This window comes from Bos indicus, chromosome 10 (assembly GCF_029378745.1).
Source record: "Bos indicus isolate NIAB-ARS_2022 breed Sahiwal x Tharparkar chromosome 10, NIAB-ARS_B.indTharparkar_mat_pri_1.0, whole genome shotgun sequence".
Taxonomy (NCBI): domain Eukaryota; kingdom Metazoa; phylum Chordata; class Mammalia; order Artiodactyla; family Bovidae; genus Bos; species Bos indicus.
In genome coordinates this window covers 71,084,807-71,112,123 of record NC_091769.1, presented here as the reverse complement: position 1 = coordinate 71,112,123, position 27,317 = coordinate 71,084,807, and the positions used below count along the sequence as shown (strand labels likewise).

Sequence of the window (27,317 nt, the reverse complement as noted above, 5' to 3'; positions counted from 1 at the left end):
TATAGAGATGATTCATACTTTGATTTTTTACAAAAGGTCATAATAAGCAATATTTTATGATGTCAGTCTAAATTTCTTTTGTTTTCCATAAAAAGATATCGCTATAATATATAGATCTTACCTTTGAACAAAATAAATCTCTCAAGCCATTCTTTTGGGTTAATGTACTTTTTGTTTGATGGGGCTAAAAGATGCATAAAATATTAAGAAACTCTGGGTTGATAATTAGAAATAATGTATACAAGAATCAAAACCCAATGAAAATAGCTTATATGCATACACATTTTGTACATGCCCACTTCTTTTATTAAAATACATGGTAGAAAAAGAAAGGAAACACAACTTTTAGAATAAGCCTCTACTGTATACAAATGCCAACTTGAATCCAAACATGGCATGAGACTGGTATAGGGAAGGATTTAGTTGAGATGTGTATTACATTTTAAAATCATTTTTTAATGACAATACAAAATTAAAATCAATACATTTCAGTGTGGAAATGGAACTCACACAAGAGATTTATGCAGAAACACCTGATTGTTTTTCTTTTCCTCCTTCCTATTCTGATACTTTTGAAAAGGCTCTGCGGAAATTCTCTGCAGTTCAGTTGGAGGAAAGAAGTATACCAAGAAAATTGCTATCCAGAGCTTGATGACTCCTTTTCTTCTTCAACTTCTGTTTCAGATGTGTCTTTATTAAGCCTTGATCCCATTTTTTGAAAAAAGCTGGCTATCAAATTAAATAGAAGAGCAATCCAGGCAAGACCATAAAGATTCCAAATTAATAACAAGATTGAATAAGTGATGTCCTGATTGTCTTTTGTAGGATTTGAAACTAAAGACAGGAAGAAAATGACATGCAAATAATCAGATGATGATTTTTCCCCATAACATTTTCTTTCATTCATTAATACCTAGGAAAATGCCTTCTTTTAGAATCTGATCCTGAGAATAAATTAGAAATTAAAATAAAGCATATCTAAAATTATCACTTCTTTCAGGGAAAGAGTATAATTTAAATTACAAATATTGAGATTCTATTCATTTTTAGAACACAGCTGGAGGCTGAAAAATTCTCTTTCCCTTTGAACATTATCCTTTTTAAATACCATAGTAAGTGTAATATTTTACAGTGAGGTAATTTATCATTGCTACATGTAGGAAACTTTTAAAATGAGAGAAGGAAAAGATAAATATATTACACAAAATAATTTAAAATAGGATTCAGATTTTGTTAACAAAGATACAGTGTGTTTCCTTGTACCAGGTATCTGTATTTCTGAGTTTAAAATTCTATGAATTAACTGCCTTTGTCATTAGAAATCTTGAGATAACTCTTTTAAGAAGGAAAAGAAAATCACTAATGATTAGAATCATCCTAATACTATAATACTATAACTTTTACACTCCTTTCATGTCTTGTCATTTATTTTTCATGATTGCAATCTACTTGTATGAAGAGGTACAGCTGAAAGAGCACAAACATTGCAATCAAAAAGAAGTAAGCGGAGACAACATAATAAACACATTGTGATTTATCACAAGAATGCAATTTAACTGTGCTTATTAGAGCATGAAATAACAAAAAATATTTAACATTATCAGATACTAAATGATTTGTTATTTATCTAATGATTTGATGTTTATCTAAATATAAATTAACCAGCAAACATTTTTGAAGCATAACAATCAGAGAATAAACTGAATAAGTGTAATTGGAGGGCTATACTCACTTTGGGTTTAAGATGACATTTGGTTAACTGTTTGATGCAGCTTCTTCCAAAACTGCCTCCCAAAATACATGAGTATATGCACACACACACCCCAATAAAAGCAAAATATCTAAGATGAGATTCTAGTCTACTGACATAAATTGAGTGTGTATTTTACTATAAAAATCAAAGTATGTATGGAACTTCTGTATTAGCATGTAGAAAAACACAAGAGATGCTCATATCCATACTAACACAGAAAAAAAAAACAACTAGATGCACTACAAAATCATAGTTTTATTACAAAAAGAGAGAAAGAGCTGAGGACATGAAAAAGACTCCTAACAAACTAAAGTTTTCAAAGTGACAAGTTCTTCCTAGGAGAGAGGAAGCCATATTTATGGCTTACTACCTGTAGAGTGATGATTACCATGGGTGTCCCAAGTGTAAGACAGGTTGTCCGCTGAAGTGGGCAGGGGAACTGAGTGACCCTGCCTACAGCACACTGGGCCTTCACTGAGCGAAGGCAGCAGCTGGCAAATGGGAGAAGCTAGGGACTGATAGAACACCCAGGAACCCAAATAGCCGTAACCAGGCTGTAGACTAGTGGGAGATCTCCCATGATTATCTACAGTTTCACTGGTGGTACTCAGCTCCTAAGCCTTGCTGAAGGGTATAACTTCACTTAGTCCTCAAAATATTCCAAGTCAGTGATGGGTTCAATCTAACTAAACCAGCAACAAAGCCCAGACCCAGAGTCAATAGCTTCACCCTATCCCCACACTGCCAGCCTATACTAGTAACTTGGAAAACTCAAATTATTTTATATCCAGTTGTTTCAAAAATAGCTCATATGAGCAGATTTTTAACCATTTAGAGCCTGCCTGCTTTGCACATCCTATGAAATTGTGCCTAACATCTTGGAACCATGGATAAGATAAACCCTAGAGCTGTCAAAGACTCCAAGCCATTGCTGCTCTTCAGAGCTCTCTGACCCAGAGACTCCTTATCAGGTTGCTGACAGATACCCCCTAGATCCCAAAGCCCCTCTGATTCTCCTCTTCCTCCAAAAGTTCTCTAACCCTCCTCTCTTCCTGGGGAGTGTCCCCCATGCTGTAACCTCTGTATGGTCTCATGCTGTGAGGTAATTATCCCACATGCAAACATGTCAAAGTGTGACTCAAATAAAACTCATTCATTCTTCTGCAACCTTATGGTCATATCCTTTTCCTTAATCAGCTCTGAGATCTCCTGAATTCACTACAGGAAATTGATTGTAAGGGATCATAAGCGTACTTTTGAAGTGGTGGCATGTAATCAAGTCTAACTTTATTTTTGGTATTTGACTGCTGACTGTTTCCAACCAAGCCTCATCCCTCCTTTCCCCGTCTCATTCCAGAAAACCTACAAGGAAGCTCACACACTCCCTCCCTCGGTGACTGTGGGAAATTCAACCATACAAGTTCTGGTTCAATAATGGGAGCTGTCACACCTTTCCCATAGCCTAATCACAATGGAAGTCAAAGCCAGTCACTCCTCTGGCTCTCTTAAGAAATTTTCAGGCCTGCTTGAATGCCACCCTGCACTACATATCATTCTCCACCACTACTATACACACGCACTCTTGGTGTGTGTGTGTCTATGTGTGAGTGAGAGAGAGAGAGAGACCATATCAACGTCCAAGCCAATTTTGCTTGCAGTCTATCCTGCCTCTGTAGGTTGGTCACAACATGGACATATTCTGCTTTTGAGTGCTTGCACTGAGACAAACATTAATCAAATCTCATCAAAGTGAATACTTATGATCCATGTATTACACTATGAATCAAGTAAATCTCAGTTTCAAAAGAGCACTTATTTATAAATCCCATTTATGGTATTGGCAGTCAAGGATATTTGGACAAACTTTCCTTGCAGAAAACAAATAAATACATTTGATTAAGTGCTTTAAAATTATGTTAAAGTCATCAGAAAACATAAACATTTGGAAAACTACTAGACCAAGAGTATCTAAGCCCCTTTTTTCCTTAAAGGTATCTTCCTGTTCTAAAACACTATGACATTGGTTTTGATAGCCTTCTGTGGTGTGGTGAAAGTAACGTAAAACAATCTCCAGTATGAAACATTCCTCATATTAAGCTGGGATTCCAATAGGCTATAACTTTGGAGAATATTTAACTCAGAAATAGTCTCACCAGACATGCAAACAATTTTTAGAAGGCATGGTTAGGTGTAAATAAACAGGAAAAAATTGTACTATAATCTTAGCAGTTTCTGATATCATGTTATCTGAATTCTATGCTTTTTAAAAAACTTCATGGACTTCCCTGGTAGTCCAGTGATTAAGATTACACTACCAATGCAGGGGGCATGAGTTCAATCCCTGGTCAGGGAACTAAGATCCTGCATGCCACTTAGCGCAGCCAAAAAAAATTTTTTTTGCTTACTTGACATCATTGGTATACATAATTTTGTATCATTTTATGTGGTTTAATATTATCAAGCTTTCCCTAAGTCATGAGATGCTCTTCATAACTTGAAATGTCATGCTTTCGAAAATGTCTTCAATGAGCAATGGAAGCTTCTTTCATTAAAAATATTTTCAATTTTAATTATCATTCCTTTTACTAATAACAGAATGTGATTTTTAAAAAGATGAGTAGTAAGTTTCATAATAAAAGAAGAAATTTTCTACCATAAAAGTGGAAGCAAATTTCTATAAGAATGCCAAGGAAGTAGTATCTCTACTTTGGGAATCCAGAAAAATGTAACAGAGACTCTTTGGAGTGATATTTAAATATGGTTCTTAGACTTTTAGGTATGTATTTTCAAAATATATTTATTAATATGAAATTATCCATCTAAATATTGAATATTAATTATTTAATTTTAGTCCTATTTAGATGAAAAATAAATATAATAAGGACACTGTTATTTCTGGGTAGGATGGAGTGGCTTGTGACTGAAGAATCTTCCAGCCAAGAACAACCAGAAAAATCAGATAAATTGAAAGAAAAACAGAACAGAATCACGTTTAAAGGCACAAGAGATCTGCTAAACCAATCAAGAGTGGAAGGACTAAGATTCCAGGTGGGAGAGACAGACATAAAGTCTTTAGCTGCTTTCTCCCTTGAGTTTGTTGTTGTGGCTCTTTTCACAGAGTCTGGGCATAGACAAAAGGCTGTGCATCTGGGCTAAGAAGAAGGGCACTCTGAGGAGCAGAGAAAATGACAGGGCTTCTGGTGGCCCTTCTGGGTTGGATTGACACAATTAGAGACCTGAAGGATTTAAAACCTATAGCTTGTTCCCCCCTTCAATAAACTGCCAAATTCTGAAGGCACATGAAGTTGAAGACTAAAAAAGGAAAGCTGAAAACTTTTTAAAAAGGAGAGTTTCCAATAGATTCAAGTGCAAGAAAACAAAGAAATGACTTCAAGAGCAAACTAAGAGTGTGGTCTTGTGAATATACCAGGCTTTCATCATTTGAAGTTTGTAAAGAACTATAATTTAGGAACAAGAAGAAACCAAAGGGAAATTAAGGCTTTACCAAATCTGTAGTCTAGTCTCAAAGCATACCATTCCCTGACCAGATTACATATTCAGTTACTCTCTCCACACTCCTATATCTCTATAAGCCTAGTAGAGGAAAGAGTAAAACATCTCTGGAGGAAGATGACATTGCCTGGAGTATCTATAACTTTTAAAATACACAACATCCAGCATGCAATCCCAAATTATCAAGCATGCCAAGAAACAGAACCACATGACTAAAAATCAAAGGGAAGAACTATAAAAGAAACCCACAGATGTTCCCAATATGGAAATAAGTGAATAAGAACTTTAAAATAACTAAGAATATTATGCTTTTCAAAATATGATATGGAAAAATAAGTGAAAATATGAAGGATTTGAGCAGACAATTGGAGTCTACCAAAAAGGGTTGATTAAATGGACATTTTAGAGCTTAAAATATAATATTAAAGTTAGTGAAAGTGAAAGTCACTCAGTCGTGTCTGTCTCTGTGACCCTATGGACTATACAGTCTATGGAATTCTCCAGGCCAGAATACTGGAGTGGGTAGCCTTTCCCTTCTCCAGGAGATCTTCCCAACCTAAGAATAGAACCCAGGTTTCCCACATTGCAGGCAATTTCCTGATAGGGGATTCTATGATAGCTCAGTTGGTAAAGAATCCATCTGCAATGCAGGAGACCCCAGTTTGATCTCTGGGTCGGGAAGATCCACTGGAGAAGGGAAAGGCTACCCACTCAAGGGCTTCCCTTGTGGCTCAACTGGTAAAGAATATTAAAGTTAAAAACTCATTAAATGGATTAGAAAACATACTACATACAGCAGAAATTACAATTAGTAAACTAGAAGATTGGTTCATAAGAAATATACTCAGTGAAGTTCAAAAAAAAAGAAAATACAGAAAATCATTAGAACATTTGAAACCAAGTAAGGAGGTCTTACATCCATGTAATTGGAGTCCCAGAAGTAGAAGAGAAAATAAGGAATAATTCATATTTGAACAGATAGTAGCTGAGATTTTTTTCAAGACACTTGAAGGATTTCAATTCACTTCAATAATTTCTGTGATCCCCAAGCAAAATCAATACAAAGCAAACTATACTGAAGTAGATAATAGTTAAATTGTTGAAAAAGTTTAAAAACAAGTGGAGCAGGGTTCGGGGGGAGTGCAGGGGGAAGGTTCCTTACCTCAAAAGACCAACAATAAAACTTACAGCTGACTTATCATTAAAAATGATGGAGGCCAGAGACAATGGAATAGCATCTTTAAAGTACTGTAAGAAAACAACTACCAATTTAGAATTCTGTACCCTCCATAACATAGGAGTTATTTTATTCTTGATTCACAGGTATTAAAAAAATACCTAGTGTCTATACAATTCTATCCCTCTTCATTTTTCACCTTTATTTTAGGGAGAAATTTAAAATACATTTGGAAAAGTTACCTACAAAGTGTAGGATATTTTATCATTTAAGTCTAGTGTTTAGAAACACTAGACTAAGAAACTAAGTCTAGTGTTTAGAAACACAAAAAGCATATGCCTTTTGTTTTCCACATGTGATCAAGCAGAGATATTTAGTTTAAGAGGAATTGCTCTATATCTTATTCCTACAGTCAGTGATAACTGTGGGGGTGAGGAGACAGGGAGGTGAAGGGAGTAGTTTGCATTTAGAAGGGCTTGACCTTTATCTTATCTCTCAAAGAAATCTTCTAATACTTCCGTTTGATTCTTTATTTTACATCCTGCTTCAATCTGTTGCTCTGATAGCAAATCTTATTTCAGGATTATTAAGACTCACCTACTGTATAGTCTCCAAAACCAATAGCACTTATGCTGTTGAATGAATAATAAATTCCTTCAATATAACTCCAATTCTCTAATGACATGAAAAGAAATGGTGGTAATACAAGGAAAAAAAATAATCCGGTTGCAGCAAAAAATAAGTTCTTCCAGAGATAAACATTTTTCTAAAATATATTAGAGAAAAAGATACAATGTTAGCAGTTATATCATAAACAAGCAACATTTAAAAAATGATTGTGTGCTCCAGTAGTTCAGTTTTTTATCTATTCCTTCATTTCTCAAAGATTTGGAACCCAATAAAAAGATCATTCTTATGAATAATCCTGTCCCTGGGAGTATGTCCAGGCTCTACTGCTCTACCTCCTGTCATCAATTGTCCTGCCATCTTGCTTTCTCACTTTCCTATTATCTACATCTAGACCATGATTTAAGATTAATTTCCTTGTGACACTTTACCTCCAAAGCCTTCTAAGATTACTCTTGCCTAGATACCAGGCTACAGTTCCTTCTTGCTCTGGGCTCTGCCCACATAGCTCCAGTTTAGCTCAGATTCCCCATCTGGACACAGCTCCATGCCTTCTGACCTGCTTGCAAAATAAGGTAAATGAGATAGTTGTGGCCCACAGCATGTTGGATCCTAATTCCCCCACCAGGGATCAAACCCACAGCCTCTACACTGGAAGGCAGATTCTTAATCACCTGACCATCAGGAAAGTCCCCCATGTACAAGTCTTTGTAAACATATGCTTTTGTTTGAGTAAATACCAAACTATTTACTATTTCACTAACAGTGAAATAACAATCATAAATTTGATGTATGTTTAGTTTTTTAGGACACTGCTAAAAATTGGTTTTCAAGATGATTGTACCATTTAAGAGTCCTACTGACAGTGTATGAGAGTTCCAGCTCCTCCATATTCTTACCAGCACTTGGTGTGATCATTCTTTTTATTTTGAGTCATTATATTAGACATATATTGGTTTCTCATTGTGGTATTACCTTGCAATCTCCTAATAAGTAATACTTAGTATATTTTAATCTTCTTTTTGGAGAAGGAAATGGCAACCCACTCCAGTGTTCTTGCCAGGAGAATCCCAGGGATGGGGGAGCCTGGTGGGCTGCCGTCTCTGGGGTCGCACAGAATCAGATACGACTGAAGCGACTTAGCAGCAGCAGCATATATCTTTACTGATAAAGGGTGTGCTTAAACCTTTTGCCCATTAAAAATATTGAGTTATCTTATTTTTGAGTTTTAAGAGTTATAAATATTCTGGATACAAGTCTTTTTATAGGATATATAATTAGCATATATTTTCTCCCAGTCTGTAGCTCATCATTACACTCTCTTAACTGACTCAAGAGTAGAACTTATAAATATTTAAATCTTGATGAAGTATTAGTTAGGCTTTAGGTCAGTGTTTCTCCAACTTTAGCATTCATCTTAATCTCTTGCAGAGCTTGTTAAAATAGACTAATGAGCCCCCATCCACAGAGTTCCTGATTCAGTACTCAGGGATGGGGGCTGAGAATTTGTATTCTTAATGATTCCCAGGTAACATTGATGCTGTTATTCCTTGAACCATACTTTCAGAACTGATGGTCTAGATCAATTTATCAACTTTGATACTGACATTTTATACCCAATAATTCTTTGTTGTGAATGCCTGTCTTATGCATTATAGGATGTTTAGGAGCATTACTGGCCTCTACACACTGGATGCCAGTAGCACTCTCTTCCTGAGGTTTGTACAACCCAATATGCATCTCAGATCAGATCAGTCGCTCAGTTGTGTCCGACTCTTAGCGACCCCATGAATCGCAGCACTCCAGGCCTCCCTGTCCATCACCAACCCCCGGAGTTCAGTCAGACTCAGGTCCATCGAGTCAGTGATGCCATCCAGCCATCTCATCCTCTGTCGTCCCCTTTTCCTCTTGCCCCCAATCCCTCCCAGCATCAGAGTCTTTTCCAATGAGTCAACTCTTCGCATCAGGTGGCCAAAGTACTGGAGTTTCAGCTTTAGCATCATTCCTTCCAAAGAAATCCCAGGGCTGATCTTCAGAATGGACTGGCTGGATCTCCTTGCAGTCCAAGGGACTCTCAAGAGTCTTCTCCAACACCACAGTTCAAAAGCATCAATTCTTTGGTGCTCAGCCTTCTTCACAGTCCAACTCTCACATCCATACATGACCACAGGAGAAACCATAGCCTTGACTAGACAAGCCTTTGTTGGCAAAGTAATGTCTCTGCTTTTTAATATGCTATCTAGGTTGGTCATAACTTTCCTTCCAAGGAGTAAGCGTCTTTTAATTTCATGGCTGCAGTCACCATCTGCCCATTTTGGAGCCCAGAAAAATAAAGTCTGACACTGTTTCCACTGTTTCCCCATCTAGTTCCCATGAAGTGATGGGACCAGATGCCATGATTCATTTTCTGAATGTTGAGCTTTAAGCCAACTTTTTCACTCTCCACTTTCACTTTCATCAAGAGGCTTTTTAGTTCCTCTTCACTTTCTGCCATAAGGGTGGTGTCATCTGCATATCTGAGGTTATTGAGATTTCTCCCAGCAATCTTGATTCCAGCTTGTGTTTCTTCCAGTCCAGCGTTTCTCATGATGTACTCCGCATATAAGTTAAATAAGCAGGGTACCAATATACAGCCTTGACATACTCCTTTTCCTATTTGGAACCAGTCTGTTGTTCCATGTCCAGTTCTAACTGTTGCTTCCTGACCTGCATACAAATTTTTCAAGAGGCAGATCAGGTGGTCTGGTATTCCCATCTCTTTCAGAATTTCCCACAGTTTATTGTGATCCACACAGTCAAAGGCTTTGGCATAGTCAATAAAGCAGAAATAGATGTGCTTCTGGAACTCTCTTGCTTTTTCCATGATCCAGCGGATGTTGGCAATTTGATCTCTGGTTCCTCTGCCTTTTCTAAAACCAGCTTGAACATCAGGAAGTTCATGGTTCACATATTGCTGAAGCCTGGCTTGGAGAATTTTGAGCATTACTTTACTAGCATGTGAGATGAGTGCAATTGTGCAGTAGTTTGAGCATTCTTTGGCATTGCCTTTCTTTGGGATTGGAATGAAAACTGCCCTTTTCCAGTCCTGTGGCCACTGCTGAGTTTTCCAAATTTGCTGGCATATGAGTGCAGCACTTTCACAGCATCATCTTTCAGGATTTGGAATAGCTCAACTGGAATTCTATTACCTCCACTAGCTTTGTTTGTAGTGATGCTAAGGCCCACTTGACTTCACATTCCAGGATGTCTGGCTCTAGGTCAGTGATCACACCATCGTGATTATCTGGGTCATGAAGATCTTTTTTGTACAGTTCTTCTGTGTATTCTTCCCATCTCTTCTTAATGTCTTCTGCTTCTGTTAGGTCCATACAATTTCTGTCCTTTATCGAGCCCATCTTTGCATGAAATGTTCCTTTGATATCTCTGATTTTCTTGAAGAGATCTCTAGTTTTTCCCATTCTGTTGTTTTCCTCTATTTCTTTGCATTGATCGCTGAAGAAGGCTTTCTTATCTCTTCTTGCTATTCTTTGGAACTCTGCATTCAGATGTTCGTATCTTTCCTTTTCTCCTTTGCTTTTCACTTCTCTTCTTTTCATAGCTATTTGTAAGGCCCCCTCAGATAGCCATTTTGCTTTTTTGCATTTATTTTCCATGGGGATGGTCTTGATCCCTGTCTCCTGTACAATGTCACGAACCTCATTCCATAGTTCATCAGGCACTCTATCTATCAGATCTAGGCCCTTAAATCTATTTCTCACTTCCACTGTATAATCATAAGGGATTTGATTTAGGTCATACCTGAATGGTCTAGTGGTTTTCCATACTTTCTTCAATTTAAGTCTGAATTTGGCAATAAGGAGTTCATGGTCTGAGCCACAGTCAGCTCCTGGTCTTGTTTTTGCTGACTGTATAGAGCTTCTCCATCTTTGGCTGCAAAGAATATAATCAATCTGATTTAGGTGTTGACCATCTGGTGATGTCCATGTACAGAGTTTTCTCTTGTGTTGTTGGAAGACGGTGTTTGTTATGACCGGTGCATTTTCTTGGCAAAACTATTAGTCTTTGCCCTGCTTCATTCCGTATTCCAAGGCCAAACTTGCCTGTTACTCCAGGTGTTTCTTGACTTCCTACTTTTGCATTCCAGTCCCCTATAATGAAAAGAACATCTTTTTTGGGTGTTAGTTCTAAAAGGTCTTGTAGGTCTTCATAGAACTGTTCAACTTCAGCTTCTTCAGCGTTACTGGTTGGAGCATAGACTTGGATTACTGTGATATTGAATGGTTTGCCTTGGAAACGAACAGAGATCATTCTGTCGTTTTTGAGATTGCATCCAAGTACTGCATTTCAGACTCTTTTGTTGACCATGATGGCTACTCCATTTCTTCTAAGGGATTCTTGCCCACAGTAGTAGATATAATGGTCATCTGAGTTAAATTCACCCACTCCAGTCCATTTCAGTTCACTGATTCCTAGAATGTCGACATTCACTCTTGCCATCTCTTGTTTGACCACATCCAATTTGCCTTGATTCATGGACCTGACATTCCAGGTTCCTATGCAGTATTGCTCTTTACAGCATCGGACCTTGCTTCTATCACCAGTCACATCCACAGCTGGTTATTCTTTTTGCTTTGGCTCCATCCCTTCATTCTTTCTGGAGTTATTTCTCCACTGATCTCCAGCAGCATATTGGGCACCTACTGACCTGGAGAGTTTCTCTTTCAGTATCCTATCATTTTGCCTTTTCATACTGTTCATGGGGTTCTCAAGGGAAGAATGCTGAAGTGGTTTGCCATTCCCTTCTCCAGTGGACCACATTCTGTCAGATCTCTCCACCATGACCCGCCCATCTTGGGTTGCCCCACGGGCATGGCTTAGTTTCACTGAGTTAGACAAGGCTGTGGTCCTAGTGTGATTAGATTGACTAGTTTTCTGTGAGTATGGTTTCAGTGTGTTTGCCCTCTGATGCCCTCTTGCAACACCTACTGTCTTACTTGGGTTTCTCTTACCTTGGGCGTGGGGTATCTCTTCACGACTGCTCCAGCAGGAGATACCCCTTGTCCAATACGCATCTAGACATTGCCAAATGTCCTTTTTGAAGGCAAAATCACTCCAGTTGAGAAACATTGGTCTAAATCCATTGTTCTCAACCTAGTTGCACATTGAAATCACTTAGGGAGTTTTAAAAACCATTGAGAGCCCCATCCTCAAAGATTCAGATCAAATTGGTCTGGAGTGGGGTCTGGGCACCAGGATCCAAGTGATTCTAATGTGCAACTGCGGTTGAGAACCACAGGACTGAACTCTAATTAGAACAGAAGAACAGATCCTACTGTAACCAGAGACCTCCAAAGAGAATACCAAGAAATCACAAGAATGTGGCACCCTACTGTGAAGGGCTCTGCCCCAGAGTAAATACTAGTTGATCACACGAACCACTCATAGGATTCTCTCTCACCTGGCCCACTTTCTCCCATGGGCTCCTTGAAGGAACCCCTTCTTTATGTTCCCTCACAGAAAATAAAAGAAAAATAGATTCTTGAAGAATGTCTACAACTCACTTTTGTAATAAATTCTCTATAATTTTAATAAAGAACTACATTTCTAACTTTTAAAGAAGGGTAAAACCTGTGCTAATTACTCAATTGAGTCACTACCCATGACCCAACATGATATGTGGAGAAAACCTTGGTCCAAATGCCTCTAGGGGCTAGTGTAAGCCCTGCTACTAATTCTCTGGGTTCTTGGGCAAGTCACACAGCCTTTAAGAAATGTTCTCCTGTTCTACAAAATAAATGAGTTGGCCAACTGACTTAGGAGAACAAATACCTATGAGACTTGTTTATACACAATTCACCACTGCTCAACTTCTAAATTAAATGATTAGAGGCAAAATATCTAAAAGGAAATAGATAGTCCCTTGAACAATGGCTTTTCTCACGTCTGTTTTAGAACACAGATGACTTGCTTTTTCTGTTCATATAATTTAATGTGAATTCAGTAAGTATAAAGTGTTATATGTCTAGTCAACCTAAAGTTGTGAATCCACATAATTAAAAAAACAAACAAACAGAACTTTTCTACCAAATGTATGTGTGTGATTGTGTGGAAGGAGAAAGAAAATTTACCTCATTTAATCCCTTATGTTGAAGGTATATTCCAAATTTTTCAAATGGCAGATAAACTAATATAAAAATATATTTAAATAACATGATAGTTAGAGGGATTCCAATTGTAGCAAAGACAATACAGAACATCTGTCCACCAGAAGTTTTAGGAAAAATTGTTCCATAACCTGTTAGGAGGGGGGAAAAAAAATGCAACACCCCTCAATACAGCAACTTGGTACAATCTGACATTTGACATTGGTCTTTGAGAGCAAATTTTCAATCGTTGGTATTCTAAGAGCCCTACTGCATACAGTTCTTGCCAAAAATAAAAAATAAAAATACAATGAGTCAGCTGATCTTATCCTAAGAAAATGATCAAAAAATGTGAGTTAAAAAGTTCTTTTACAGAATCACTATTTCAAATTTTGAAAAACTGTAAACAGCATAAACAAACAATTAAAGAGACTGGTCATGCATGATATGGTATATAATAAAATACTGCAATATCATTAAGAATTACATTGAAATATATATGACATAGAAAATGCTAATGACATATTGGTCTGACAAAGCAGTCTAAAACTATATACTGACATATATATCAAGAACTTTCTATGACTAAAACTTAAACAATTATTGTGGGCAGAGCAGTGAGATGTTAATTGTTTAAAAACCAAATTTTTCAGATTTTCTACATTCTACTCCTGCAATTACACAAGAGCATGTACTTTGAATCGACTAATTTTAAGAATGCATGCTATAGTTCCTAGAGGAAATCAACCCTAAATATTCATTGGAAGGACTGATGCTGAAGGTGAAGCTCCAATACGCTGGCCACCTGATGTGAAGAGCTGACTGACTGGAAAAGACCCTGATGCTGGGAAAGATTGAAGGCAGGAGGAGAAGGGGATGACAGAGGACGAGATGGTTGGATGGCATCACTGACTTGATGGACATGAGTTTGAGCAAACTCAGGGAGATAGTGAAGTTCAGGGAAGCCTGGCATGCTGCGGTCCATTGGGTCGCAAAGAGTTGGACACAACTGAAGAAACTTTGCACACACAGCACATACAGTTATATAACTGTGTGTTGATTTATCAATTTTATATTTTTTATATGAGAGAGAGGAATTTCAGCTCCTATAACCACTTTCTTCTTCATCTTTTCCAGGTCTGACATTTATATTGCCCCACTGTTCTCCTATATTTGCCTTTGTATTTTAAACAATATTCTTAAATCTGTGTTTAAATGTTTATAAATTCTTGATTCCTGATACTATAAGAGTATTATATCCTTTATTATTTTCCTCCTCTTTCCTCCTCTTCATCATTCTATATTTTTTCTTTTTTATATCATTTATGTGATAACATTTACACTCTGCTCTGCAACTACAAGACTTCTTATTTTAAGAAATTTTTTTCTTCACTCATTCCTATTTTGCCCAAGAGTTGGTAATGCAGCTTTTTGGGAAATAGCAGAAGAGAATAAGTCTCTTTTGACTTATTTGGGAACAATTTTCTATATTTGAAATACTTTTCGTAAGGGGAAATGAAATGAAATGAAGGGGAAATGAAATGGAGTAAGGGGACAGCTTTTCTTATGCTCCATACTTCCTGGTTTAAAGAAAATAGTCTAAAGCCAAGATTTTAATGGATCCAAAGTGTAGAGAAGAAAAACTGTCCTTTTCACAGAGAGCCAAGAATATTGCCAGCTTCTTTTGTCTTAGCAGATCTTGTTCTGAATGGGCTAATGCCCCTTAAACAAATCACTTTATTTCACTAAATTTAAGACATCATATAAATGTGTAGATAGTACCTCATGCAAAACATTTGTAAAATATTCAGCATTCTAACTGGAAAAAAAAAAAAAAAGCACAGACCTACCTATTGTGGATAGGGTGATTATACAAGTTATAAAAGAGTTTGTAAAAGTCCAAAAGAAAACAGTAGTCCTATTTCCTGTGGGAGGTATTCCTGACAATATTAAAGACGTCATCATCTACAAATTAAAACAAAATGAGATAAAACAAAATCAAAGTTTGGGTTATGTAAATTATATTTCTTCAAGTAGAACATGAAATAAAATTAGTTCCATTTAGTTGGATTAAAACCAAAACCCCTCTAATTGGATCAAACTGAAATTATTCTTTAAGATCAAGTGAAATAGAAATGCTTATGATAATAACTTATAAGGGAGAACCTTATTTGTTTCAGCGGTGTCAACCCCTTTAGAAGTTGTATATGGGGTAGATATATGACTAAAACAGTATTTTTTAAGGAAATTTGTGACATTGTGTACAGATTTAGCATAGTGACTAATTATTTTCAAACAATTAGCAAATACAAGTTGAAGATAGTTGCAGGGAGACTTCTCATTTAGGCAAATGGAAACCATGAGATATATGAGGAAAACGATGTAAGAATACAGTAATTGCATCATATCATGAGAAAATAAGAAAGCAGTTAATGAGAGGGCCTTCAATTTCTGCAAAGTCTAAAATACATAGAATTCTTTTGATGAAAGAACCTCAGCTAAAAACTTCACAATCTACAAATAGTAATAATCTGCTCAAGATACTGATGTCTTTATTCCCTGAACATTCCCCCCTCCTTGCCCCAAGAAACTTCAAATACAGTCAGGAGGAAAAGAATATGGGAATGGAAAGTGGTATAATGGGCAGAATAAATTAAAAGATATTCTTCTATGTTTCTTGATTCTTTACAGAATTCTGGAATTAATCTGACACAAATACATCAAAACCATACATGAAAGCACAGGGATAAGAAAGGAAGGGGAAGGAAGGGAGGAAACTACTATATAGAGTTCCTATAAAATATAGAATCCCCAATTCTAAATAAAACATTTATCAAATTCAGCAGTTATAAAATAATATATTATGACTAAAGTAATACAATGTTTGTAGGAAATATAACAAAAATAATAAAGATGTAAACTCATATATTGATCACTTCAATAAGTACGAAAACAGATAAAATGAAATAATTTTAGGGAAATATTTTATAAGTTATAAATATGAACAAAATATTTTAATTTTATATAGAAAAACCATAATAAACACCAGAAGCTTCAAGTTTAATAGTGAAACAGCTGAGGCATTCTAATTAAAGTCAAAAGCAAGATAGGAATGCTACTACAATAGTCACAGAAAAATCTTGCAACAGAATGAAAATCCTAAAGACTTCAAATATTGAGTCACCGGACACATAATATAAAATTTTGTTTAAAATGTTCATAAACCATATACAACTTAAAAGGATAAAGAAAACTTTTAGAAACAAAAAATAAAACCATTAAAATTAAAAAGTCAGGTAAAGTGGAGTCAAAGAGAAAATAAGTAAATGAAAGATATATCTTAATGAATTAATCAAAATACACCAAAAAGGTTAAAATAGTGGAGAATAGCAAAAGGAATGGTTAAGAGATACAGAAGATATAAATAATAAGAGATCAACCATATTTCTCATTTTAAAGGAATTAATAGCCAGTATTTCTTAGAATTGATATGAGAAATAAATACAAAGATTCAGAAAGCAAACCCCAAAGAAAATAAAAAGTCACATCTGCCTACGGCTGATTCATGTTGAGGTCAGACAGAAAACAACAAAATTCTGTGAAGCAATTATCCTTCAATTAAAAAAATAAATGAAAAAAGAGTCATATCTAGATTGCTGAATTAAAAGAGTAAAATAAATGAGAAGAGAAGATCATAAAATCACAGAAGGCCTTGGATACCAGAGAGAAAAGGTAAATTATGTACAAAGGGGAGGCAATTAGATTGATAGAAGACTTCTTAGAGGTACTGGAAAGAAGCCACAATATAGTGGAATAATTTTTTATTATTTTTTTCCCATATTCTAAAAGAAAATAATTGTCAATCCAATAGTGAATAACATATCTTTCAAGAAAGAAGATGAACATATTTTTGGAATATGTTCTAAAGTCTAGCAAAAGAAGAAGAGTGTTTTCAGAAGCAGACTGTCATGAGATAAATTTATTGCAGATATATTTTGCAAGAAAGAAAATTATCTCCAAGAGATAATTTGAGATGACACAAAGAAAGAATAAAGACATAAATAAAACGTGGGCAAATAAAAGCAAAGGCTAAACACACAATAATATAATACTATATAGAAGAGTTTTAAAAATGAGATTGAATAGAAACACTCTTGGATGACATGTTAAATGAGGACAAGGTGGTGTAATTAAAGGTAAAATACTTCAAGACACAGATTGCTGTTTCCATCATGGTGGAGTAACACAGTCCAAAACTATCCTCTCGCAGTAAACAACTAGAAAACTGGAAAAAATATGAAAAAAAAAAACAAAAAAACTGTTTCTAGACACTGGATAAGAGAAAATGCAGAACTGTAATTACTGAGAGAAGGAAAACAAATGAGGTGAGTACTGTCATTGCCCAGACTGGCAATTTCTGGAAGTTTCTAGACTGCTGTATAGGACGAAGGACCCCCAAAGAGAGCACAGGGATTTTGCTGAGCTGAGGAAACAGAGATTGGAAGTCAATAAAGCTGTTCAGTTCAGTTCAGTCGCTCAGTTGTGTCTGACTCTTTGGGACCACATGAAATACAGTATGCCAGGACTCCCTGTCCATTGCCAACTCCCGGAGTTTACCCAAACCCACGTCCATTGAGTTGGTGATGCCATCCAACCATCTCATCCTCTCTTGTCCCCTTCTCCCCCTGCCTTCAATCTCTCCCAGCATCAGGTTCTTTTCTAATGAGTCAGTTCTTCACATCAGTTAGCCAAAGTATTGGAGTTTCAGCATCAACATCAGTCCTTCCAATGAACACCCAGGACTGATCTCCTTTAGGATGGACTGCTTGGATCTCCTTGCAGTCCAAGGGACTCTCAAGAGTCTTCTCCAACACCACAGTCCAAAAGCATCAATTCTTCGGCACTCAGCTTTCTTTATAGTCCAACTCTCACATCCATACATGACTACTGGAAAAACCATAGCCTTGACTAGGTGGACCTTTGTTGACAAAGTAATGTCTCTGCTTTTGAATATGCTGTCTAGGTTGATCATAACTTTCTTTCCAAGGAGTAAGCGTCTTTTAATTTCATGGTTGCAGTCACCATCTGCAGTGATTTTGGAGCCCCCCAAAAATAAAGTCTGACACTGTTTTCACTGTTTCCCCATCTATTTCCCATGAAGTGATGGGACCAGATGCCATGATCTTAGCTTTCTGAATGTTGAGCTTTAAGTCAACTTTTTCACTCAACTCTTTCACTTTCATCAAGGGGCTCTTTAGTTCTTCTTCATTTTCTGCCATAAGGGTGGTGTCATCGGCATATCTGAGGTTATTGATATTTCTCCCGGCAATCTTGATTCCAGCTTGTGCTTCTTCCAGCCCAGCATTTCTCATGATGTACCCTGCATATAAGTTAAATAAGCAGGGTGACAATATACAGCCTTGACGTACTCCTTTTCCTATTTGGAACCAGTTCTGTTGTTCCATGTCCAGTTCTAACTGTTGCTTCCTGACCTGCATACAGGTTTCTCAAGAGGCAGATCAGGTGGTCTGGTATTCCCATCTCTTTCAGAATTTTCCACAGTGTATTGTGATCCATACAGTCAAAGGCTTTGGCATAGTCAATAAAGCAGAAATAGATGTGCTTCTGGAATCTCTTGCTTTTTCGATGATCCAGCAGATGTGGGCAATTTGATCTCTGGTTCCTCTGCCTTTTCTAAATCCAGCTTGAACTTCTGGAAGTTCATGGTTCACGTATTGCTGAAGCCTGGTTTGGAGAATTTTGAGCATTACTTCACTAGAGTGTGAGATGAGTGCAATTGTGCAGTAGTTTGAGCATTCTTTGGCATTGCCTTTCTTTGGGATTGGAATGAAAACTGACCTTTTGCAGTCCTGTGGCCACTGCTGAGTTTTCTAAATTTGCTGGCATATTGAGTGCTACACTTTAACAGCATCATCTTTTAGGATTTGAAATAGCTCAACTGGGATTCCATCACCTCCACTAGCTTTGTTCATAGTGATGCTTTCTAAGGCCCACTTGACTTCACATTCCAGGATGTCTAGCTCTAGTTGAGTGATCACACCATCGTGATTATCTGGGTCGTGATCTTTTTTGTACAGTTCTTCTGTGTATTCTTGCCACCTCTTCTTAATATCTTCTGCTTCCATTAGGTCCATACCATTTCTGTCCTTTATTGTGCCCATCTTTGCATGAAATGTTCCTTTGGTATCTCTAATTATTTTGAAGAGATCTCTAGTCTTTCCCAGTCTATTATTTTCCTCTGTTTCTTTGTACTGATCACTAAGGAAGGCTTTCTTATCTCTCCTTGCTATTCTTTGGAACTCTGCATTTGAACTCTGCATTCAAATGGGTTTATCTTTCCTTTTCTCCTTTGCTTTTCACTTCTCTTCTTTTCACAGCTATTTGTAAGGCCTCCTCAGACAGCCATTTTGCTTTTTGGCATTTCTTTTTCTCGGGGATTGTCTTGATCCCTGTCTTCTGTATAATGTCATGAACCTCCGCTCATAGTTTATCAGGCACTCTGTCTACCAGATCTAGTCCCTTATATCTATTTCTCACTTCCACTGTATAATCATAAGGGATTTGATTTAGGTTATACCTGAATGGTCTAGTGGTTTTCTCCACTTTCTTCAATTTTAGTCTGAATTTGGCAATAAGGAGTTCATGATCTGAGCCATAGTCAGCTTCAGTCTTGTTTTTGCTGACTGTGTAGAGCCTCTCCATCTTTGGCTGCAAAGAATATAATCACTCTGATTTTGGTGCCTATAATAAAATAATCAATAAAGCTGAGGTGGCTACAATTTGTGGGCAGTGTTCCACAGAGGACAAAGCTACCCAGGGAAAGAATGATAGAAATCTGCATAGAGGTATCTTTGAGTCTTTGGCTCAATGACGTTCCGCACATGGAAACAGTAAAAGTTTATGAGGCTGGTGAAAAAAAATTACCTGAGTGTGGCAGAGTCACTCCAAGTGGCCCCCATGGTCTGGAGTTCATGCACTCGTGTGACGCCTTCTCTCTGAGTGTGGGTGGGGCCTGTGACTTATCTCCAGCCACATAGGTGGCTGTGAATATATCAAAGGTGACAGGATGTACATGCCTCCAATGTATGTGATTAGGTTATGTAAGACTCAGTGCTGATCTTGCTAGAGTCTCTTTCTCCCTTGCTGGCTCTGAAGAAGGAGGTGGCCATGCTATATCCTATGAAAATGGCCAGGTGCCAGAAACATGAATGTAGTCTCTGGCCAACAGCCAGTGTGAAACTGAGGTCCTTGGTCTGACACCCCGAAGGGACTGAATGCTGCTAGAAAGCCAAATGAGTTTGCAAGCCGATTTTCCCTCAGTTGAGTCTCAGATGAGACCAGACTCCTGTGACACCTTGATTGCAATCTTGCAAAGGACCCAGCTAAGCTGTGCTCAGACTCCCAGCCTATAGAAACTGAGAAAATAAATGTTTTAAGCTACTACGTTTGTGGAATGCTGTTATGGAGCAACAACTAACTAATATATTGGGAGAAAAATAATAACTGTGGCCTGTAAGCTGAACAATTCCTGCAGCTCACATCAAGCTAGAAACTATTTGAGAGAGCAGAGGCCCCATTATATGTTCATGACATCCAGAGGAGAACCCAGAAGGTCATAACTGAGAAGCACAGCAGAATCAGCTCTAGCAAAAGGGCTAGTTTAAGCCTGGAAGGAGTTTAAAATGGATCTTAGGATGATTAAAGTAATGTTTAAGTAACTTACTTAATTGCCTGTCAGAGAACATCCAAGGAATTTAAAGGAACACAATTAAACAAAACACCATCAAATAATTCATAATATCTATTAATCAATTTTAAAAAATTAACAGACATATAAAGAATCAAGAAAACGTAACCCATTTCCAGGAGACAAATCAGTCAAGAGAAACAAACTCATAAATAACAATTCCATCAAAAGGATGAAGTTAGCAGAATATGATCTTAAAAGGGCTATTAAAAATATGTTCAAAGATGTAAGGAAGCATTAACATAATGAAGAGAGAAATGGAACGTATAAGACATAAGAAAGTAGAAATGCTAGAAATGAAAAATACAATATCCAAAAAGGAATAGATGAGATTATCAACAGAAGAAAATATTAATAAACTTAATGATACAGTAGTAGATAATATCCAGACTGAACCACATAGAGGGAAAAAAATGAAAAAAAAAATCAGATATCAAGTGTGTGTATTGGGAAAAAGGAGCCAGAGAAAGGGCAGAATAATGCCTGAAAAATTTCAAAGGATGAAAATGGGACACACAGAGTTACAAGAAACTCAATGAACCATAAGCAGGATAAACACATATACACAAGAAACATAAGCATCCTAATCACATTACTAGAAACTAGTGATCTAAAATGTAACCAGAGGGGAGAAAAAGACACAGTATGTAAACAGCAACAAATCTAAGAATAACAGCAGTTCCCATCATAAGCAATGCAAACCAGAGCCCACGGAAAGTTTTTAAAGTGCCAGACTAGATTTATATATCCAATGAGAATGTCCTTTTAGAAAGGCAAAACAAGAAGAAAAAAAAGAGAGCGAGAGAAAGGAAAAACAAAATCTTTCAGACAAAATCTGAGAGGATTCATCACTAGATTTTTGTGGTTCTTCCTAAGCTGAGCACTTCTGGATTGTATCCTCTACATTTTGAACACTAACTAATCTACGAGACTCTGAGTCTTATTTAAATCCTACAGAGACTTATTTTCAGTTTAGAGGCAATTTCTCTGTTTAGGCTTCCCTGATCACCCAGCAGGTAAAGAATCTGCCTGCAATGCAGGAGTCACAGGAGACACAGGTTCGATCCCAGGGTTGGGAAGATCCTCTGCAGAAGGAAATGGCAACCCACTCTAGTATTCTTGCCTGGAAAATCCCATGGACAGAAGAGTCTGGTAGGCTATAGCCCATGGGGTTGCAGAGTCAGACATGACTGAGCGACTTATACTTTCACTTTCTCTGTTTAGATTCAGACCGCAAATTCTAATTCACATTCTGTGAAATGTGGTTCCAGTGTCTGTTCAGCTCTCCTAGCTTCTGCAGTACCATCTGGGACCTGTCCCACAGTCCATCACTCAGAAGGCGGTCTGGGACTTAGATTCAGGTCTACCCACTAGCTCAGTTCTCAAAGTCTTTGGTATGAAAGTTAGGGTCAGATCCACGCATCAGTAGGTCAGGGGTGAGCTCAGGAGATTGTAAGCAATTTTATAGGGTCACTTCCCCAAACTGCTCCCTGTCTGTGGTCTCATTTTCTTGGGGGCTCCCCTTTTCAGTCTTCTAGATGGAAAACAACCACTACTTCCTTGATTGTGCTGCATCTGGGGCCAAGTGGTAGGAGAAGAAAGATGGGGAAAAAAAGAAAGGGTTTGGCCCTAACTTTGAAACTACAGCTTCAGGGAACAGAGCTGAGTTTCCCCTCCCTCAGAGTTGTGTGGGTTCCTATGCTTCCACAGCTGCTGTCTTCTGTGCTGCCACCCCCACAGGATTGCTGGTGAACTGGGGTAAAAGAGGACAAAGAAAAGGAACAAAAGGGAGGGCTTCCGCACTCTCTCTGAGCAAGATGAGGTCCCTTTCCTGATCTGGAGCCAGAACTAGCGGATGTCTCCCAGGGTCTTCTAACTGTTATGCCTAAGTTTCCAGCTACATTAAGGCCAGGCTGGGGGATACCAGAGAAGTGTGTGTGTGTGTGTGTGTGTGTGTGTGTGTGTGTGTGAGTCACTCAGTTGTGTCTGACTCTGAGACTCCATGGACTGTAGCCCACCAGGCTCCTCTGTCCCAGGGATTCTCCAGGCAAGAGTACTGGTGTGGGTTGCCATTTCCTTCTCCAACCAGAAGAGTATAACAGTGCTTAACTGGCCACCTCTTCAGTACTTCAAACCATGAAGTTCTTCCTTACATTGCTGCCAGTATTTACTTTTCAGGTTCCTCATATACCTGATCCACATATTCTTTCCAGCTTTGTAGTTACATTCAGTGGGAGAGAAAAAGTGGAGTGTGTTTACCCCACCTTATCCATATCTGGTCAGTTGGCTTTGGACAAAGTTGCCATGGTAATTCCATGACAAAAAAAAAAAAAGACACTCTTTTCAACAAATGATTCTGAGATAACTGAAGATCTGTATTAAAAATAACAACAAATCTTGATGCTTACTTCTTATTTCATCAAAATTTACTTGAAATGTGTCAAATAAATATAAAAGCAAAACTAGAAAATGTCTAGAGATCTTTGTGACTTTGGTTTAGCAGAAGATGTCTTAGGACACAAAAAGTAAAACCCCCCAAAATTTATAGACTAGAATTTATAGGAAACAAAATTGTCTTCAAGAGAAACTGAATAAAATGAGAATCAATCCACCATTAAGGAGAAAGTACTGGCAACACATATGAGTGACAAAGTACTTTTCCCCAGAATACATGAAAAATAAGTATAACCACATTAAGTAGATAAATGAAAAAATATGCAACTATTTGAACAGATAATTCACAGCAGATAATACAAAGATAGCCAATAAACTCATAAAAATGCTCAACATGATTAGTCATCAGAAGAACACAAGTAGACTGGCTAAAATAAAGACACCTTACAACATCCAATTCTGGCGGGGATATACAGCAGCTAGAACTCTAATGTAGTTGATAGGTTTGTAAAATGATATAACCACTCTGGAGAACTCTGTTGGGTAGTTTCTTATAGAGTTATACAGATTTACTAGTTCTCATAGCAATTCCACTTCTAGGCATTTACCAAAACAAAGTAAAAACATGTTTCCCCACAAAGCACATATTTGTAGCAATTTCACTTACGATAGATATAAACCTGAAAACAACTCAAAGCTCATCAATGTGAACAGATAAGCCAATTTTGGTATAGATATACCATAGAGTACTATTCAGCAATGAAAAGAATTTACCTAGTGATAACTGAAACAACAGAGCTGAATGTCAAAAACATCATGCTAAGTGGAAGACGCCACTCACAAAAGACTACATATTATATGATTCCAAGTACTGATTCTGTGTTTGAGAATGTTCAATATTATCTCATAATAATTCTCCCCAAATTCAAAGAAAATTCAATCAAAACCTCAGCAGAGTATATTATGAAACATGACAATCTGATCTTGAAATTCATACAAAAGGATAGGAAAGTTCATTTCAGGATTTATTGCAATGGTATTGTCACTCAGACAAAATGGAACAGAATCAAAAACCCAGAAACAAATTTATGGACATAAGAGAACCTGCAATATGATAGAGATAACACTAAAAATTAATAGGAAAACAAAAATCAATAAATAAACTGTTCTGGAACAATGGGCTGTCTATATGGAAAAACATATATAAAATTAGAATTTACTTTACAGGGACACATAAGGTGCACACATGTGTGTGTGTACACACACACACACATACACACACATGCAATCCAAGATGAAATGATATTTTTTGGTAAAAAAGCAAATTTGAAAAATGTCTAGAAGAAAGTTTAAGAAAATATCTCTATGACCTCAAAGATGGGAATGACTGGCAGAAGTTGTATAAACCCTAAAGGAAAAGAATAATAACAATGACTACATTAAAATTAACTTTTCTCAACTACAAAAGATATTACAAGGGAATATTTAAGGACAATATGTCCAGAGCTTAGAGCATGGCAATATTTGGAAAAAGTGGAAGGGAAATAAGCCAATTTTCCTGCCAGATTCTTATCTCCTTTGCAGAACATATTTCTGAACTTCATGTGGAATAATGAAAAAGATCACTTCAATCAGAACGGTTTCAGCTTTTATCCTCACCTACCAGTTGGGCTGTAATTTGTCCCTCCTGTCACTTTTACCTTCTTCTACCTCATTATCATCTGCTGCCTTCCTTTTTCTTCCAAGTCTGCATGACTTCCTTATGTTCCTCCTGCCTGTTCCATAGCTAACCTGAAATATCCTGCTTGGTAAACGAATTTAGTCCCAATGAAGGAAAGTATTTCATAGAATTTTCACACTGAAGGCTTCTCTGCATAGGTAGCAGTAGTATGATTCTGAAAATACACACTTCTTCATTTCTTACCTGCACAAATCTTCTGACATCTTCCTTAGTCATATTGGAACGATTTTTTAGAAAATCAGCTTTTGCCTTAACCGCCAAATGTCGCTGCTGTACCTCAAAGTCTCTCTCCAAGGCTCCAAATACTAATGCCCCAAACATGATGTATGATATATAGACAAGCAGGATGACGCCCTTCCGGACTTTGGTGCCTGTCTCATCTTTATATATGGAACCAAAGAGAAATCAGAAGACTGTAATGTAGACTATAATGTCTTTAAAAAAAAAAAAACCCAAAACAGCACAGCAACCCCAAATTCCCAGATACAGAATATGAACTATTTTTTCTTAACCCACCTTTAAAGAACAAACTATACAATTTCCTAAATAGTCAGAGAAGTAGAAAAATAATTCCACTTCTCTCCTAACTCTAAACTTACTTATTATTATTACTATTATTTTAAAAGAGAATTGTGCTATTTGGGGAGATAGGGAAATGTTGCAAGGGCAAAGTCAGCCAAACAATTTAGTCATTCACTCAATTTTCTTAGCGCAAATTTCATTGCTGAATTACACTTTGGAGTACCTTAAGTGAATATTTTTAAGAGTACAATGTTAACACTTTAACAAGCTGATAAAAACGAGTTAATTAGACCATTTACACCCTCCAGTTACTAGCGGTATGAATTTAGGCCAGTCAGGTGTCTAGCTGTGTTTCAGATTCTTCATCTACCTTTTACAAAATGAAGATAATAAGAGCTACTTGATAAGGTTGTTACACAGATTAAATGAGTTATATATTTAAATACTTAGAATGAGGCCTAGCAAACAGGAAACGCCCAAAAATCCTAGTCAGTAGTCAAAGAAGCAGTCAGTTTGCAGCAGCAGTAGTAATCACTGTAGCAGTACACAGTGGAGGATGAACAGCTCTTCTCTCTCCCTGTTCCTCTCTGCCTTTGTCCAATAAGCATGGGGCAGAAACAAAGAGCATGGCAGCTGGCATGATGCGAGAGACTCTTAGCTGGATGATGTCAGATTCTAAGAAAGGTGAAGTTCTGTGTGTTTCACAGGACTCTGGGACAATGCTTGAAGAAGGCATCTAACTAAGGTGCCAGCACTCTGCACTTGAACCTGCCTTCTCACAGCCTCTTCTACTTAAGGGCACAAGGCAAATCTCTGTAGCACAGACCCTCATTGCTTGGGTGAATTTCCCAATGGGAAATAAAAAAATGAAAGCACATGGTTATAGGTTTTGTATGTAACATTCTGAACTATAAGAAACAGTTACAAGAACAAGTACATTTTGAAGTCAACAGGGTTAAAGTATCTAAAATCCACTTTAATGAAATACTATACAATCAAATATGTCATAGTCACAGTTGATAATGTACATTTCCAGTGTTAAATTATAAATTTAATCATACTACATGTAAATAATTCAGAATAACAATAAAACAGAACAGTCCCACCTAAGGAACCATTTTACTTTGAATTTGTAGCAGGATAATAATATGCTTTTATTATCTTCTAGATCTGATCTGATTCCCATGTTTAAACTAGCAATAAATATCATAACTTAAAAAAAAAGATACCTGAGCTAAACCTCCATAGAGTTTTTCTTAGGTTTCCCTGGCTTCAATAAAACACTGAATAGGGAGCAATCAAACCATTATATTGTATGCCTAAAAACAATACAATGTTCTATGTCGATTATATCTTAATTAAAAATACTTTCAGCAACCATTTGTTAGTTGGGCATTAAAAATACATCTGATCTGTCACATTTTACAAAAAGGTCTTCTTTGATATGTTGGGATAAGACCTTACACTTGGAAGATTTTAAATTTCTCACAAACACGTCAACATTTGGGGGTTCATTTTGCAGTCATACCACCAAGCCAAGACTGCCCTTCACCATCGCTGTCACCAAAGACCAGACCCCACTCAAGGAAGCCATTCTGAAGCAATCCTACCTCTTAAACAAAGGCTTTGGAAATCAAGACTGTAGGAGAGTTGCCTGGAAAGGGACATTTCGACCCTGT

At 37.1% G+C, this 27,317-nt stretch overlaps 1 protein-coding gene across 1 annotated transcript; it reads right to left on the bottom strand.

The window, feature by feature from the left end:
- Positions 1-239: 239 nt before the first annotated feature.
- Positions 240-27,317, bottom strand: LOC139185161 (potassium channel subfamily K member 16-like). The gene is made up of 6 exons (XM_070796800.1): positions 27,249-27,317; positions 25,300-25,496; positions 15,064-15,178; positions 13,199-13,365; positions 7,041-7,209; positions 240-834 (listed from the first exon to the last, which is right to left on the bottom strand). Exons 1-6 carry the CDS (start codon positions 27,304-27,306, stop codon positions 638-640), a joined length of 903 nt encoding a protein of 300 aa, XP_070652901.1. The 5' UTR covers positions 27,307-27,317; the 3' UTR covers positions 240-637.